Source organism: Castor canadensis, chromosome 15 (assembly GCF_047511655.1).
Source record: "Castor canadensis chromosome 15, mCasCan1.hap1v2, whole genome shotgun sequence".
Classification (NCBI taxonomy): domain Eukaryota; kingdom Metazoa; phylum Chordata; class Mammalia; order Rodentia; family Castoridae; genus Castor; species Castor canadensis.
Genome location: NC_133400.1, coordinates 29,151,410 through 29,165,632, shown reverse-complemented (window position 1 = coordinate 29,165,632; position 14,223 = coordinate 29,151,410). Strand labels below are relative to the sequence as shown.

Sequence of the window (14,223 nt, the reverse complement as noted above, 5' to 3'; positions counted from 1 at the left end):
TTGTCAGCAGTGTTCTCCTGTACCGAGGGTAATGAAGAAATGGACGGGGCTATAGTGCGCCAGAAGGAAGGCGCTCAGCTTTTACATTGTTCGGTGCACATTATATGTGGCATTCAATCTTGGTCTGAAAAATGTGACCACAGAAGAGTTCACAGTTTATTGAGGGACAAATACTATTGGATACTAGTCTTAAAATTTACTTCTCTTTCTCAACTACTTCTCTTGTAAGAGAATTTTTACAGAGTTTTGCTGTCATTTCCTTTTTTCTAGCTTTCTCTCCTGTTCAGATCCTTATCATCAGTGAGCATGTATTGAGTGCCACCAAGGTTTGTCACGTGGCCTCTGATCTGTGGTGTCCCTTCTGTGGGCTTTGTGTCACTGTTGATATTCAACAGGAAAAAGGTGATTCATTGGCTAGTCCCAGCTAAGGATGGAAGAGTAAGGGAATGCCTTCTGCTGACTTTTCTGTTGTCGATAACATGGTTGTTTGTTCGTTTAAATAAGGCATCCTACCTCCATTGAAAGCACTAGCATGGCCTGATTATATGGCTCAGTAGCAGAGTCCTTGCCTAACATATATGTGAACCTGGGTTCAATCCCTAGGACCAAAAAGTAAAAGCACTGCAAGTTGTCTGTGAAAAAGAAATGTATTGTTCATTTGCAGACTTCTTGCTGTGATCTTCTCTAGTATACCCCTGAGCATATCCTTAAATTTAGACCCTGAGCTTTGCTTAAAATACCAGTGGCCTACATGTATTAGGTTTTGCCCTTCCTGATCTAAAAGCTTTCAAGCATTGTTAACCCCTCATCTCTTTCCCTGTATATAGGGAGTATGAAAAGACTGCATTTCTCTTCCAATATTCTGTTTTTTAGACTATTTTTCAATAATTCATGTAGGTTTTTTCCCTTCAAATTTTATGGTATAATGCAGCAACTCAGTAATTCATCAACTTCATGGGGTCTGGCCCTTACCTGCTAAACCAGGGGTTGGCCCGTGACCTCCCATTCCTAATGCTCTCTGTATGGAGTGAGGACGAAGTACTCATCAGGTGTGGTGTGTGTGGTTTTTCTCCAGGATCATCCATGAAGATGGCTTCTCTGGAGAAGATGTGAAGCAGTACAAGCCTGTTGTCTACAGCAACACCATCCAGTCTCTGGCAGCCATTGTTCGGGCCATGGACACTCTGGGCGTTGAATATGGTGACAAGGAGAGAAAGGTAGGCAGGCCCCTGAGCCTTTAGCCACACTGAGGAGAGGGCCTGTCTCTGTGGTTCTATAATACCAGGCTGCTTACAGGGACCAGAAGAGACTGCTCCATATGGGAAATAGATGGTGGCAGTCACCAGCCTAAGGCATTGTATCAATCTGCCTCACAAACACAGGGACTTCTATGATAGGCAAATCTCCACATCAAAGTCACCAAAAAAGGCAACAGCTGCAGAATTCCAGGGTGTGTCCTGCAGATGAGAAAGGGTTGTAAGCTACTGTAAACTGAAGCTGCTGCAACACAGCACCTGCCCTTGGGCAATTAGCTTGAGCAGAAAAAAATACTTATTGAACACAATCTGCCCTTCTGGCCACCATCTCCCATCCTAAGAAGAACTGTCCTTGCCTTGTTGGGGAGGAGGGGGCAATCATTTGGATTGACTCTCTCTTTTCCTTTATACTAAGGGACTTGCTTTCTGCCTTTCTCCGGTGAATGTGAGGCTCTTCACATGAGAAGTCAACATCCTAGAACAGGGGCAGTTTTTCAGCTGAGTTTCCAGGCATCTGATAAGTGTTGAATGGAATAAGTATATAAAGCCTCTTATTTGCAAGTGTTCACATTCAGGGTAAGGCTGAACTATATAGAGCTACATTGGCAAAGATAAAGAAAGAGAGGGAGGGTGAGAGAGAGGAGTTCTATCCAGAAGTAGCACTTTGGCCCCTGTTGGGATGGAGAATCCCATAATCCTCCTCAGACCAGGAGCCTGGGGAAGGGAGCAGCTGAAGGTCTCAGAGCACTGGGCTTGCATTGGAGCTTCTGGGTGGGGAGTCTTCATCTGTGATCACTGTGTGACTCAGGTGTGTGTGATACACATATACATTCTTTGCTAAAATTCATCCCCCTCACAGAGGAAAACTATTCTGTCTTTTTAAATCTGATAACCTGTTACAGATAGCTCTAGATGTAAAATTTAGTATTTTATGCACAAAATCCTAATTACATGGGACAGAGTCATCCCAGCTCAGGTATTGGCTGCTCTGGGCCCTGGGGAATTTTTTGGCTGATAATGTCCATGGGAATATTGAGCACTGGTAGGCCTTGACCTGCCTACTGCCCCCTGGAGGCAGGTCAGAAAGCTGTCTATGCAGTAAGAATTACTCTCCCAGGAGACTAGCTCTATTCTTGGTCATAGAACAGTTCTGTGGAAAGAGGAAGGGACACCAGGATGCTGATTATTCTTGTCTTATTTCTGTTAACTGTTTACTGTGGGTTTCCGTGTGCAAGGTGTTGGGATGGTGCTGGGTATATACAGGAGTGGAATGGTGTCTGGAGAACCCAGACTCTGAAATACCTACTCAGATCATGGGAGTGAACCCAGGTGAACCTTGTCCATCAAATCAGTGGAATGACTTCATCCACCCTTGTTCTAGGATGACTGCCCCCTATTCTAGGACGTTGACTTCTCATGTGAAGAGTCTCACACTCACCGGAGAACGGCAGAAAACATGTCCCTTGGATAAGAGAGAGTCAATCCAAATTGCAGTAACAGCAACAGTTACCTGCTCACCTCCAGCCACTGTGTGAGCCCTTTACTTACTAAGCACAAAGTAGGTCTTAAAAAAAAATCCTTTGCTGTGATAGGTCTCAGAGGAAAAAGGAAAGTACCTGGAATTTCAATTCTAAATTACCAGATGTTGATTATGCAGTAGCTGTTTTGTGGGTGTGTGTGAAGCCCTGTGCAAAGGTTCAAAGGCATGAAGCCTTTGAGGAGCTGGTCATCTTTTTGGAAAGACAGGGCTCATAGGCTGCATGAGCACAGCTTCCATGAGGTAGCCTGAGAAAGTTTCTCAGGGAAAGGGAGGCAGAAACAGTCCTTGAAGCATGGGTGTGGTTTGACAGATGCAGATGTGGGTGAGAAGGAGCCTGAAGCAGCAAAGCACTAAACCAGACCTGAGTGCTGCAGTGGTTGGTAATGACTGGCAGAAGAGGCTAAGTGCTTTTATAGGATTTGGGTGTAGACAGATTTGGTGGGCCATGGAAGATATGGTAAGGAGTTTGGGTTTCACCCTGCTGACAGGAAGCAGTGAGATTATGAACTGGGGAGGGATGGGATGAAAGTAAGATTTTAGGCAGTTCTCATGGCACATGCAGAGTGGGCTAGCAGAGGAGCCAAATGTGGGAAGGCAGGTCAGGAAGCTGCTGCAGTAGATGGTTAGTGAGGTGTGGGGGTCTAGGTGAGGAGTTGGAAAGGCAGCACAGGGAGATATAGAGATAAGAAATTAGAGAACCTGGTGATTCATTGGTTATTGGACAAAAGGATAAGGACCAAGAAACTGAGGCAACAGTATTACCAGCTTAGCCGAGGAATGTATCATGCATGGTAGAGCCTTGAGAAGAGACAGGAGGTAGCCTACGGTGAGTCAGCCTTCAAACCTAAGAGGCTTACAGGTGAGAGTGATCAGTAAATAGAGGCTTCAGAAAACTGAGCCTCCAGTAATTAATGGCTCCAGATAACAGAGGCTTTCCAGCCCTGGGTACATTATTATTTAATAAACATTATTTAATGTTTAAGTTATTTAATCCTAACAACTACCTGTGTAATGGATGCCGCTGCAGTCTCCATTTTATAAGTGAAAAAAAAAGAGGCACAGAGAGACTAAGTGACATGCCTGGGGTTGTGCAATGCAAAAAACAAAAAATAATGTGTATAGTATAGATATGTAACCCTAACAAAACTACAGTCCCTGTGCAGCAGGTCCATAGCAGGGGCCCACTTAGACAGGCATAGGACAATCAAGCAAAACAATCCTAAATTGCTGGGTATGGTAGTACCTGCCTGTAATTCCCAGCACTTGGGAAGCTGAGGCAGAAGGATCTTTGAGACCAACCTGGGCTACCTAACAAGACCCTGTGCAAAAAAAAAGAAAAAATATTCTTAAAAGAATCATATTCTTATCCAGTCTCTCTAAGCATATGAAAAGAGACCCAAAGGATAGCGCCCACTGCTTTTCTCCCATTTCCTTTCCTGTCTTCTTTATGTCTGTCCTACCCACTCCCTTGAGCTACTCCTCTACCCCCCACTAATTCTCCAGAGATGCATCCTACCATCAGCCACAAGCCTTTCCCTCTCTCTATTTCTTCCCTCTCCTTCTGTAAGGGAGCGCATCTCCCTTTCTCCATCTCTTCTTCGCTTTCTCCTAGTCTCTCCTCTCCTTTTCCCTCCCCCTTCTTCCCTTCTTCCTCCTCTCCTCCCCTCTGCACTACCCCCAGGTCATTATTATGCAAATTGTCTTAACCTTTTCAGCTAATGTTTCCCTTCCCCTTCCTCTACCCTTAGTCTGGGCCTCTCCTGCATCACCCAAGCAGAGGGATTGGTCCAGGGAGGCGCCTGAGTGCAGACCCCGGAAGAAAGGACAGGGGAGACAGGACGATTACAGGGTTAGAAGGTTCAATTTAACCAGTTGGGGGGAGAGGAGGGAAAGTCTTCCAACAATCCCATGTTAATAAATTTTACCACACGTGTGTATGTATAAATAGATACAAAATTCTGTGTGTTTACGTCTTTGCATACGTGACATATATTATAAACTAATGGAATAGTAGTGTTGGGGCTCAGAAAAATACAAACAATACCCTAAAGTATGGAACTTTTGCCTGCTGACTACTTTGAACTGAAGGACATTTTGGAAGAGCCTCAGGAGCAAGGTCTCTCTCTGATCTTCTCCTGCCCTTGTGGTCCGTCCGCCCTCCAGGTGGTTATAGAAACCAGAATACCTCTTCCTTGGGCAGGTCATATAAACTAGAAATATAACCTTAAACTTGTCTTTCTGTGTAAGAGCTGGCCACAAAGAAATTCTCTGATCTACCTTGTCTGATGAGTGGATCATAACATCCTAATTTCAGAAGGAAAAAGAATCCAAACAGACAGGCCTTTCTGGGTTTCCCCTTAGTGTATTACTTTAAATCACACCTTTTTGTGCAGTCCTACATATTTCTATGAACTGTCCATTTTTATGAACCTAGGCATACAAATAGACCTTTTCTGTGGACCTCTGGGTCTTCATTTCTAAAGTCTTCTTAGTCACTCAGTACTTTGATTAAATAAATCTGCTGTGTTCTTCTTGTTAATCTGTCTTTTGCTATGGGAGTGATGGCTTTCAGCCTTATGATGGGTAAGAAGGGGTGTCACACCTTTCTGTCCTATAGTAGCCAAGTAATGCCTTGAGCTTGCAGACAACTTTATTGAGTTGAAAAACTATCATTTTCTTGCTCCCTTCCTTTAAAAAAAAGAAAAGAAAAGAAAAGAAAAACTGTGCATGTGCCTACTTCTTTCACTTAATTTTAAACTCCTTGAGAATATAGTGTACATCTTATTGACCTCAATGCCTGACACCAGAGTATTGGATACTGTGTTTGAATCCCAGGTCTACCATCAACTGTATGGCTGTGGTAACCTGTAAACTCGTTAACCTCCCCAAGCTTCCATGATTTTGTCTGTAAAATTGTTATAACTCTGATAGCTTCCTCATTCAACTGCTATAGGAATAATGCATGTAACATGCATAGGATAGTACCAGATACAGAAAATTCTCAGCACATGCTAGCTAGCTATTGTTCTTTTCATTATTAAAAAAAATTGTTGATAATATTGAATTATCCTCACATCAATCTAGTGAGAATGGCCAAATATTAGCTGCATATTTCCTGGTTAGAAAGGGAGGTATAAGGCACTATATTAGCTGCCCAAGGTCACTGGCCCAAGCAGGACCAAGGATCTGTGCTGGCTGGAATTGCGGCCTGATGCTCTTCTGCTCTACCAGGGGCTTCAGTAGAACTACTCCTCCCTCCCCCTCGCCCCACGTCCCCTAGAGATAATGTCAACCTCTGGGAGGCAGAATGAAATTTCACACTAGTTTCCAGAATGTCATTGGATCTCCTTTGGCAGAAGAGATCTTGACATTTAAGTGGCACAAAAGAGCTCTGGACACTTATCTTTTTTCTAATCATGGAAATGTTGTGGTACCATCTCCACAGCACAGCACTGTTCACCTTGTAGTTTACGTGAATTCTGAAGCAGATGAGAACTAGGATACTAGCTGGCCTGGGCCTACCTAATTTCCCTGGGGCTTGAGGATAGTTCAGGGAGAGTTGTCAGATCTGATGAAGGTAGGGGAGGAGATAGACAAAGCCTCACTCCCATAGCCTAAACCTCAGAAGAGGCATAGATATCTGCAAAGGGCTGGGCACTCAGGCTCTCCACCCATCCCAGCCCCACAGCCTGGCCCTGCCCTGCTCTTTTGCCTGCCCAGATTCAAAATCATCTTATTCTGCTGCTCCATTTTGTACATGTGGTCAAATTGGCCCAAACAGAGAAGAGACTTATTCAAGGTAATATATGGCAGACCTAGGACCAGAACTTGAGGTTTCCTAAATCACTGTTAAGTTTGTTCCATCTTAACTACACTGCCTCCACTCATCTAGCTAACTTAGAGCCTTGTTTGCTTTCTTTTTGTTGGTCATGCATTCCACAAATACTTATTGAGCACATCTTTCTTGGGAAATGCTACACAAGGTAACAGGGATTGATGCAAAGAACAAGGGACTTTCAGTCTTGTGCAGAAATGTCCCTCAGAAGAGAAGATGGGCACTTGATTTCCAAGGTTTCTGCCAGCTCAGACATTTCCTGCTCTCTAGGATCTGGTGCAGCCAGGTCAGTCCATGCCCTGTGCTTTTTGCTGTATGTCTGGGTCATGCCCAGGCTTTTGGTGTGGTAGAAATGTCATTCACTGTTTAAGTCCTGCTGATCTGTCTGTTGTACCTTGTCCCAGAGTGGCAGCACCAGTAGCTCTTTCTGATCTTCCTCCAAAAGGAAAACCAACCCTAAAGAACAGCAACTTTCAAGATGGGAAAGAAGAGAAGGGCCAAAGTCCCAGATTTAGGAGATGTCTCTCAGTGCCTCTCCTTAGAGTCTTGGGTCTCCTTAGCTTAAAATGGCTACTCTCTCCTCTAAACTGATCACTCCCAAGCTTTACTTCCACATCTGCAACCACACAGTGAATCTGGGAGGACACAGTCTTGTTCATCTGCATGTCCCTGCATCATCATGCGCTATGACTAGCCAGGGTCAGTACACCAGTGAGTCTGTGAGAAACCCCACTCATCCAATAGCTGCATGGTCTTCTGGGCCAGGTACTAGGGATATGCTTTGAAAGAGGACAGATGGCCCCTTCCCTAAACAGATGCATCCATGGGGAGAAGAATGAAAGGTATAGGTACAGAATGCACTCCTTCTCATGCCTTCTTGATCCCCTCACCAGCCAGAGAAAGGGTGGCTGGAGTGGTCTTCCATGTTTGCCCATGTACTCTTCTACTCATGTGTTCATGCACTGGGAGGCAAGACCCAGCTTTTGTCCCTTAGGTGGACAGACCAAGGGACAAGTAGACAGCATTTCTTTTTTTATTTATTCTGCAGTGCAGAAGCAGATACTGCAAGGCAATGCACCTAAGCAGCATGGTGAGGCACAACGGTACACAGGCTTTGGGGCTGTGCTGCTTGAGTCAAGGCCCAGCTCCTTTACTTCCTGATGTGAGAAAATAGGACAAGGCCCATGTGCCTTGCCTTCCTCAGTTACACAATTGAGTGATGATGATGAAGATGGTAATAGTGACCTACTTTATGGGGTTGCCTGTGGATTAAATGACTCAGTAAATCAAGTTCTTAGATCAGGTTTCAGTACATAGTAAGTGCTCGGGAAAGGTTAACTAGCATTGCCTCAAGTGTCTTAAAGCAAAGGGACACCTACCCTGGTTTTGAAAGGTTGATTAGGCTGCAGTGAGCAGCCCATCCTGGGAGAGTGCCGCATTAGCTAAGCAGAGGTGTGCATGAAGCTGAGAGTAGGTAGGAGGAGCTCTAGTTTTGCTTGGATTCTGACCTGCTTCAACTATCCATCCTAGAGAAACAACCTGGTCTTCATATGAAAACCACCCAAACTGTAGTGGCCTAAACCATGGGGGCAGCCATTGTTTACTCAGTGTAGTCCCAAGAGTTGACACTCCCAGGGCTGCTTCCAAAGCCATGCAGCACCAGGGCCTGGACATTGCCTCACTGGCTCTTTGGATCGTCATGGTTCTATGGTGGCAAACACTACCCCTCGCATGAGGAGTCCATAGGTGGAAGGAAGAAATGGGATAGCCCTAGACTTTTCCTTACTCTACATGGACATGTGGCTTCTCTGGACTCATAGGCAAGAGAAAGGGGCTTGGGATGGAACCAGTCTTCACCTGTCACATTCCCTGCAGACCATTATGGTAATTAAATAACACCAAAGCCATGTCCAAAGGTCAGGAATGGGGATACATTCTCCAGCTGGTAGCTTCTCCAGTGGAAATAACTGGATAATAGGTGAATCCTGGTAACACAAAGCTGGAAGCAGGAGTATCTAGGAAAGAGTATCCCCTAAATGAGCCAGGGGCAGGTAAAATCAAATGCTGCCCATGTCACAAGCCAGGCGTCCTCCCCTCACCTTTCTCCAGTACACTAGTCTCACTGGTCACTGTAGAGATCTCAGTCAGCTCCTGATCTCTATCTTGCCTTGCCTGGCTTCCCTGCCATGCCTTGCTGAGTACATTGAGTAGGTCAGTGTCCAGGCTTCCAAAGTACCTCAAGTCAAAGAGGTAGAACAGTGTCCTAGCATGCATGAGGTCCTGGGTTTAATTCCCATCACTACCAAGGTCACCTGGCCCAGTGATTAAGAAGCCCAAAGAAAGAATAATAGCAAGGGTGAATTTGATCAAAGTACATTATATGCATGTACAGCATATCAAAATGAATGAGATTTACATGGAGAACCTTACTTAAGCTACCAGGGTCCCTAGGATCCCAGGTAGCAGGGGAAATGGACACACAGCACCCCTACCTTTCCACTAGGGCTGAAGCAGAGAGCGATGGAGCAGTTGGAGATGAAGAGGGGAGACGGGTTGGTGGCAAAGGTGTTTTGCACAGGAGCCTTCCTGAGCTAGCAGAGACCTTCAAGGTGACTGTCACTTTAGAACTTGGGAGGCACAGCTCCTCTGGGAGGTAAGGTGGTCTTGCAGAGTTTCAGGTAAGCAGGTATGACTTAGAATCCAAGCCTTGCCACTTGATAGCCATTGGACTTCAGACTCACCACTTGGCTTGGCTTCCTCATCTGAAAAATGGAGGCAATAATAACACTACCTACATACAGGATTGTCATGTCTAAAAGGATTAATGCATGGCAAGAGCTAAGCAAAGTGCCTGGCACCTTGTAAGTGCTCCAAAAAGAGCTGTTGTTACCCACTACTCCTACTGCCACCTCACAATGAATGTAGTGAAGGGCCAGGACTAGAAGCCTGAGTGTCATAGTTATTTCAAAACCAGATGGAAGGTTAGTGTCAAGGCCCCTGAACTATCTCAAGTCAAAGAGGCAGCACAACCTCCTCCTGGAAATCCCTCCTGTGGCTGGAAGGCAGGGGTTGCCTCAGTGCCCCTCACTAGTTTTCAGAGGAGGCCAAGGGTGTTGATACTGAACAAGACTGAGCAAGGCATGGAAGAGGTAGAGACAAGGAGAGAAGGAAGGGACCCGGAAAGCAAGAGAGTGGCAAGCAAGGCCATGTGACAGTTGGGAAATGGTGCTGCCCCACCCGTCGGGTGTCCCATTTGGGGGAAAGGGCTTAGCCCAGTGCCTAGCACAGAGCAGACATTCCTGTAATGGCAGCTTTGTCATTTTTTAGGAGAATGACCTATGTCTCTGTGAGTGCCACTCCCAGCTCCTCCAGCTGAAAGTGTCACAATATACCATGATGAATGAGCACAAGCAGGTGTGCCACCCACCAGGGACTCAGCTGGTGAACAGGCACCACCTCTTAGTAGTCCAGGAAGCTCTGAATGTCCTGACTATGGGCCTGGCCTGGCATGTGCTGAGGACAAAAAGCAGAAGGGACTAGCGCTAATGAGGCAAATGAGAATGGCACATAAATGACAGGTGGAACTGCGTGTGTGAAGGCTCTGAGGTGGGAAGTCCTAGCTGAGGATGAGGGTCTGAACCAAGTCCAGTGTCTTTGGAGCACCAAAGCCAAAGGGAGTTGTTGGGGATAGTGGCAAAAAATGAGGCCGAAAGGAGGAGGCAGAGGCCAGCCATGTGAGAAAAGCTTCTAGGCATGGAAAGAATTTGGCTTTCTTACTAGTTCAGCCAGAAGCTACTGCAGTTTTTAAGCAGGGCCAAGCCATGGTTGGCCTTTGGAGAGGCTCACTGACTATGGGGAGAATGGATGAGGGGGAACAAGAGTGACAACAGGGAGAGGAGCTAATAGGCATCTAGGGATCCAGAGCAGTACTGTTGGCCCAAAGAGAGAACGGGCCTCACTCTGGATCTATCTAGCGTGGAACTTCACCCTGCTCGGTCTGCCTACCACCAAACTAAACCCAGCAGATGTCTGTGGAGACCCACTGCCCATAACCAATGCAGATAGGCCCTCCAGGCCCTGAACACAATGGCAGTCCTGGTCTCTGCACTGGACTTTGTTTAGGGAAAACACCTCCAGACTGCACATCCGGAGATCCACCAACAACCCTTTCTCAGCCCCACACCAGCCTCAGTTCTCTCCTCTGTAAATTGGGGACACATTATATCCTTATGATGATCAAATAATCATGGATGTGAGCTTTTCCAATGCAATGTGCTCCACCACACACAACATGAACACGTTGCTGCTACCACTGATGCCGACAGACCCTTTCTGGCCCAGATAGCAAGCTCACATCACCCAGCACAAGCTCTAGCAGGCTCAGCTTCTCCTTTCTCCCTTCTGATTTAGCCCAGGAGCAACCAATGGCTTCTCAAGGAGATGTGGATTGGGATCCTTTGACTAAATTCACCTCCCCCAGTATCTCTAGCCTGAGGTCTCCAGGGCACAGTCCTGGATTAGCTCACTGCTGAATTTTGCTCAGCTCTTCCAGCTCTGTAGGGGCCCTGCCCACCCCCCACCCCCTTCCTTCCTTTCTCCTTCCTGCTGCACTTCCCATGGTAACCCTGCTCCCTGCCTAATGCTGAGACCAGCTGGTACTCCTGGTGACACTGGCCAATGAGAGGAAGGATGGCCTTCCCAATCCAGGGTGGCTCTCTGGGCACAGTCCTGCAGCCAAGTACACCTGCCAGGGGCTCTGTCACTATTTTCGGTTTGTGGACTTGAATTATGATGCCCTTGGGTGGGACAAAGAGCATAAGCTTTGAGTCAGGCCCAAGGGCAAAAGCCAGCTCCCCATATTTTAGGTTTGTGACCTTGAGCAGTTCGTTAACTACCCTGAGCCCCAGTTTCTTCATCTATAAAATGGAAATAACACTAGTGTATCTGGTATCATTTCCATAACAAATGATACCATCTGCTATAACAAAGACCCTCAAAATAACCATGGCATAACAAGGTAAAAATGCATTTCTCACTTGCCTGAACAGCCCAGATGTGACACAGAGTGGGGCCCTCTGTCTTGTTGCTCTGTCATACTCAGGGTCTGTGTGCTTTCTAAGAGCCTGCCTCCTCTACTCATTCTAGCCAGCAGCCAAGAGAGGAAGGGAAAGGAGAAGCCATGCTTTACAGGAAGGGGACTGGATTATAGAAGGCCTTGCATGCCAGGCCAAGGAGTAGATTCTCCAATGGTATGGGCCAGGAGGTGTCTGGTTTGGGGGAGGGAAGAGCCAGTGACAAGCAGTGTTCCATGGGGACTGACCTGGTAGGCCAGGGAGTTAGAAGTCTCCCTGTTGGACCTGGTTACATCATGTCAGTTTGCTTCAGATTTACTTACTATCTAAGGCCCAGGATTCTCCTCTGGCCCAGAGGATCAGATTCTCATGCCCCTTCCCCAGTGGCCATTGAGGACCAGCCTCCCTTCATAGGACAAGGATCCTGCATAGGTTGGCACCTCTTGGTGGGCCTGCACCTCAGTTGGCATCTTTACCAGAGAGCCTTTCCTTGGCCACTTATCCCTGGAGGCCCAGCATTCCTCCCACATGCTCAGGATGCCACACCAGCTGCTCAGCCCTTCCCTTCATGGGCGTCCACAGTCCCCATGGGCTATGGCAGCCCCTGTTGAAATTTAATTACAGAGGGCCTTCATATTCAGCACTTTGCTGGACCTCCAATTTTGCACTAGCCTCCTGGAAGCAGGATTCCTCCAAACCAAGTCTCGGGGTATGATGGAGTGGATCGTGCTTCTTATCAAGCAGGTCTGGGACAAGGACTGTATATGGTTGTGGGAACCAGAGCACATGTTCCCTATGAAAGGCCCCAGAGTCCCATAGCAAGGAGGTGCGTTGGCATGCCTCGCCCAGTTTCCCATGCCATCTTGTGTAACCCTTGTACAACCATTCTGTGGGAGCTGCTCTCACCCAGGCCCTCCTTTCACAGAGTACACTGGGCACAGTGTGAGGAGACTTGCCCAAGAAGGTACCACCTAATAACAGCAGTGCTGGGATGAAAACCAGTCTCTTCCCACCTGTGAGTCCCTCTCCTGCCCGCACAGGGAGCAATAGCCACATTCCCCATTTCCGGTAACTTCTGTCAGCCTGTCTCCTGTTCCACAGCCCCTGTCCCACACACTCGTCAGCACCTGGCAATTGGGCAGAGCCACTGTTGGCTGATTCCCTTGCTGCCACTTTTATTCCCATAGCATTGAGGTCCTGATGGGGCAGAACAGCCTGTGGCTAAGAATGAACCCAAGGTTTGGGCCAGGGGTCTCTCCTGTTATCATTCATTAAAGTGGCTCAAGTTACCTGAGGCTCTTGCCTTCCCTTGCACTCTGCTTGCCACCACGAGTGGCAGAAAGAGGTTCCCTGGGCAGCTCTGTGTGCCTCACACTGTTCTAGCATTTTCCATTTGTTTGCTTTTTTTCTCTTGCCCCTATGAGGGTTTCTTGACAGGATCCTGATTGATCTGTCATTGTATTATTATCCTCATTCTACAGATAAGGAGACTGAAGTTCAGAGAGTGCTAGCCCAAGGTCTCACCACTAGTAAGTGGTAGAGCTGGGGTCTAATCCAGCAGCCTGGCTCCCATTAGTGAGGAGGCAGACCCACCAGAGGCATCACTGGGAGACACAGTCTCAGAGCAAGCACTAAGCTATGTGCATAGTTAATAGCCAATAAGTGCTCAGAAACTGGGAAAAGGCCAGCTTCAGCCATTGTCACAGTGACTCAGGCATAAACTTTGCCCCAACTGGCCATGGTCATGCCTAATCCCCTCGCAGGTGAGGCTAGGGTACCCACAGAGCAACAAAGGCCTTGTCTGTTCCTAGGCCATGGCCACCAAGGCCATGGGAGGAGGAGGGTGGAAGGCTACCCCAAGTGTCTCCCTCTTGGGCATGTAGGATGTGAGCCCAGAATACGTACTCAGGCTCCAGGTCTAGAAGTCTCTAAGCTGTGTGGGGAGAGGAGAACCAGTCCTGGCCTCTACAAGGAGGCTGCTTTCTCCTGAGGAAAAGTGGGTGGGTGGGTAGGCGGGAGGAATGGGAACACACAACCACGCAGTCCTTATCTCTCAGCCACTAACCCTGACGATGAGTGGCCAGTGTGGGGGCCAGTATCCTCTCAGTTTAATTCTCTAACATTTGTCCAGAGGGGCAGGACTATAGGCAGCCTGAGGCCCCCAGGAACTGAGTAGGTAGTGGCTAGAGTCAGTGCAGTGGCAGTCTGTCCTGACCTAGAGGCATGGCAGGCCTGAGCCTGGCATTGGGAAGAACACTGACCCTTCATAGTAAAGCCAGGCCCAAACCACAAGCAAGTCCCTTGCCCCATAAACTCTCAGTTTTTCATCCATTAAATCTGAGGAATCATAACTAAAATCTCCCCTCCCTCATCCCACCCCCACTTCAGCTCTATAAATTCTCCTGGCAGAACTTAATTACTAAGTTTAAGTGATTGCCAAGCAGAGAGCTCTTCCTTTGTATCTAAAGAAAAAGAAAATCCAGAGTTCCAAAGGCAGGACATGTGTATTAAGTTGAAGAT

The 14,223-nt window shown here is 47.3% G+C and overlaps 1 protein-coding gene across 4 annotated transcripts in view; it reads left to right on the top strand.

Moving 5' to 3' along the window:
* Window positions 1-14,223, top strand: part of Gnao1 (G protein subunit alpha o1) — a 153,965-nt gene that overhangs the window by 79,002 nt on the left and 60,740 nt on the right. For all 4 annotated transcript variants that reach the window (XM_074055975.1, XM_074055974.1, XM_074055977.1 and 1 more), the window contains one exon: window positions 1,076-1,217. In XM_074055975.1, the coding sequence (XP_073912076.1) occupies window positions 1,076-1,217 (142 nt within the window). The remainder of the gene's footprint in view (window positions 1-1,075; window positions 1,218-14,223) is intronic.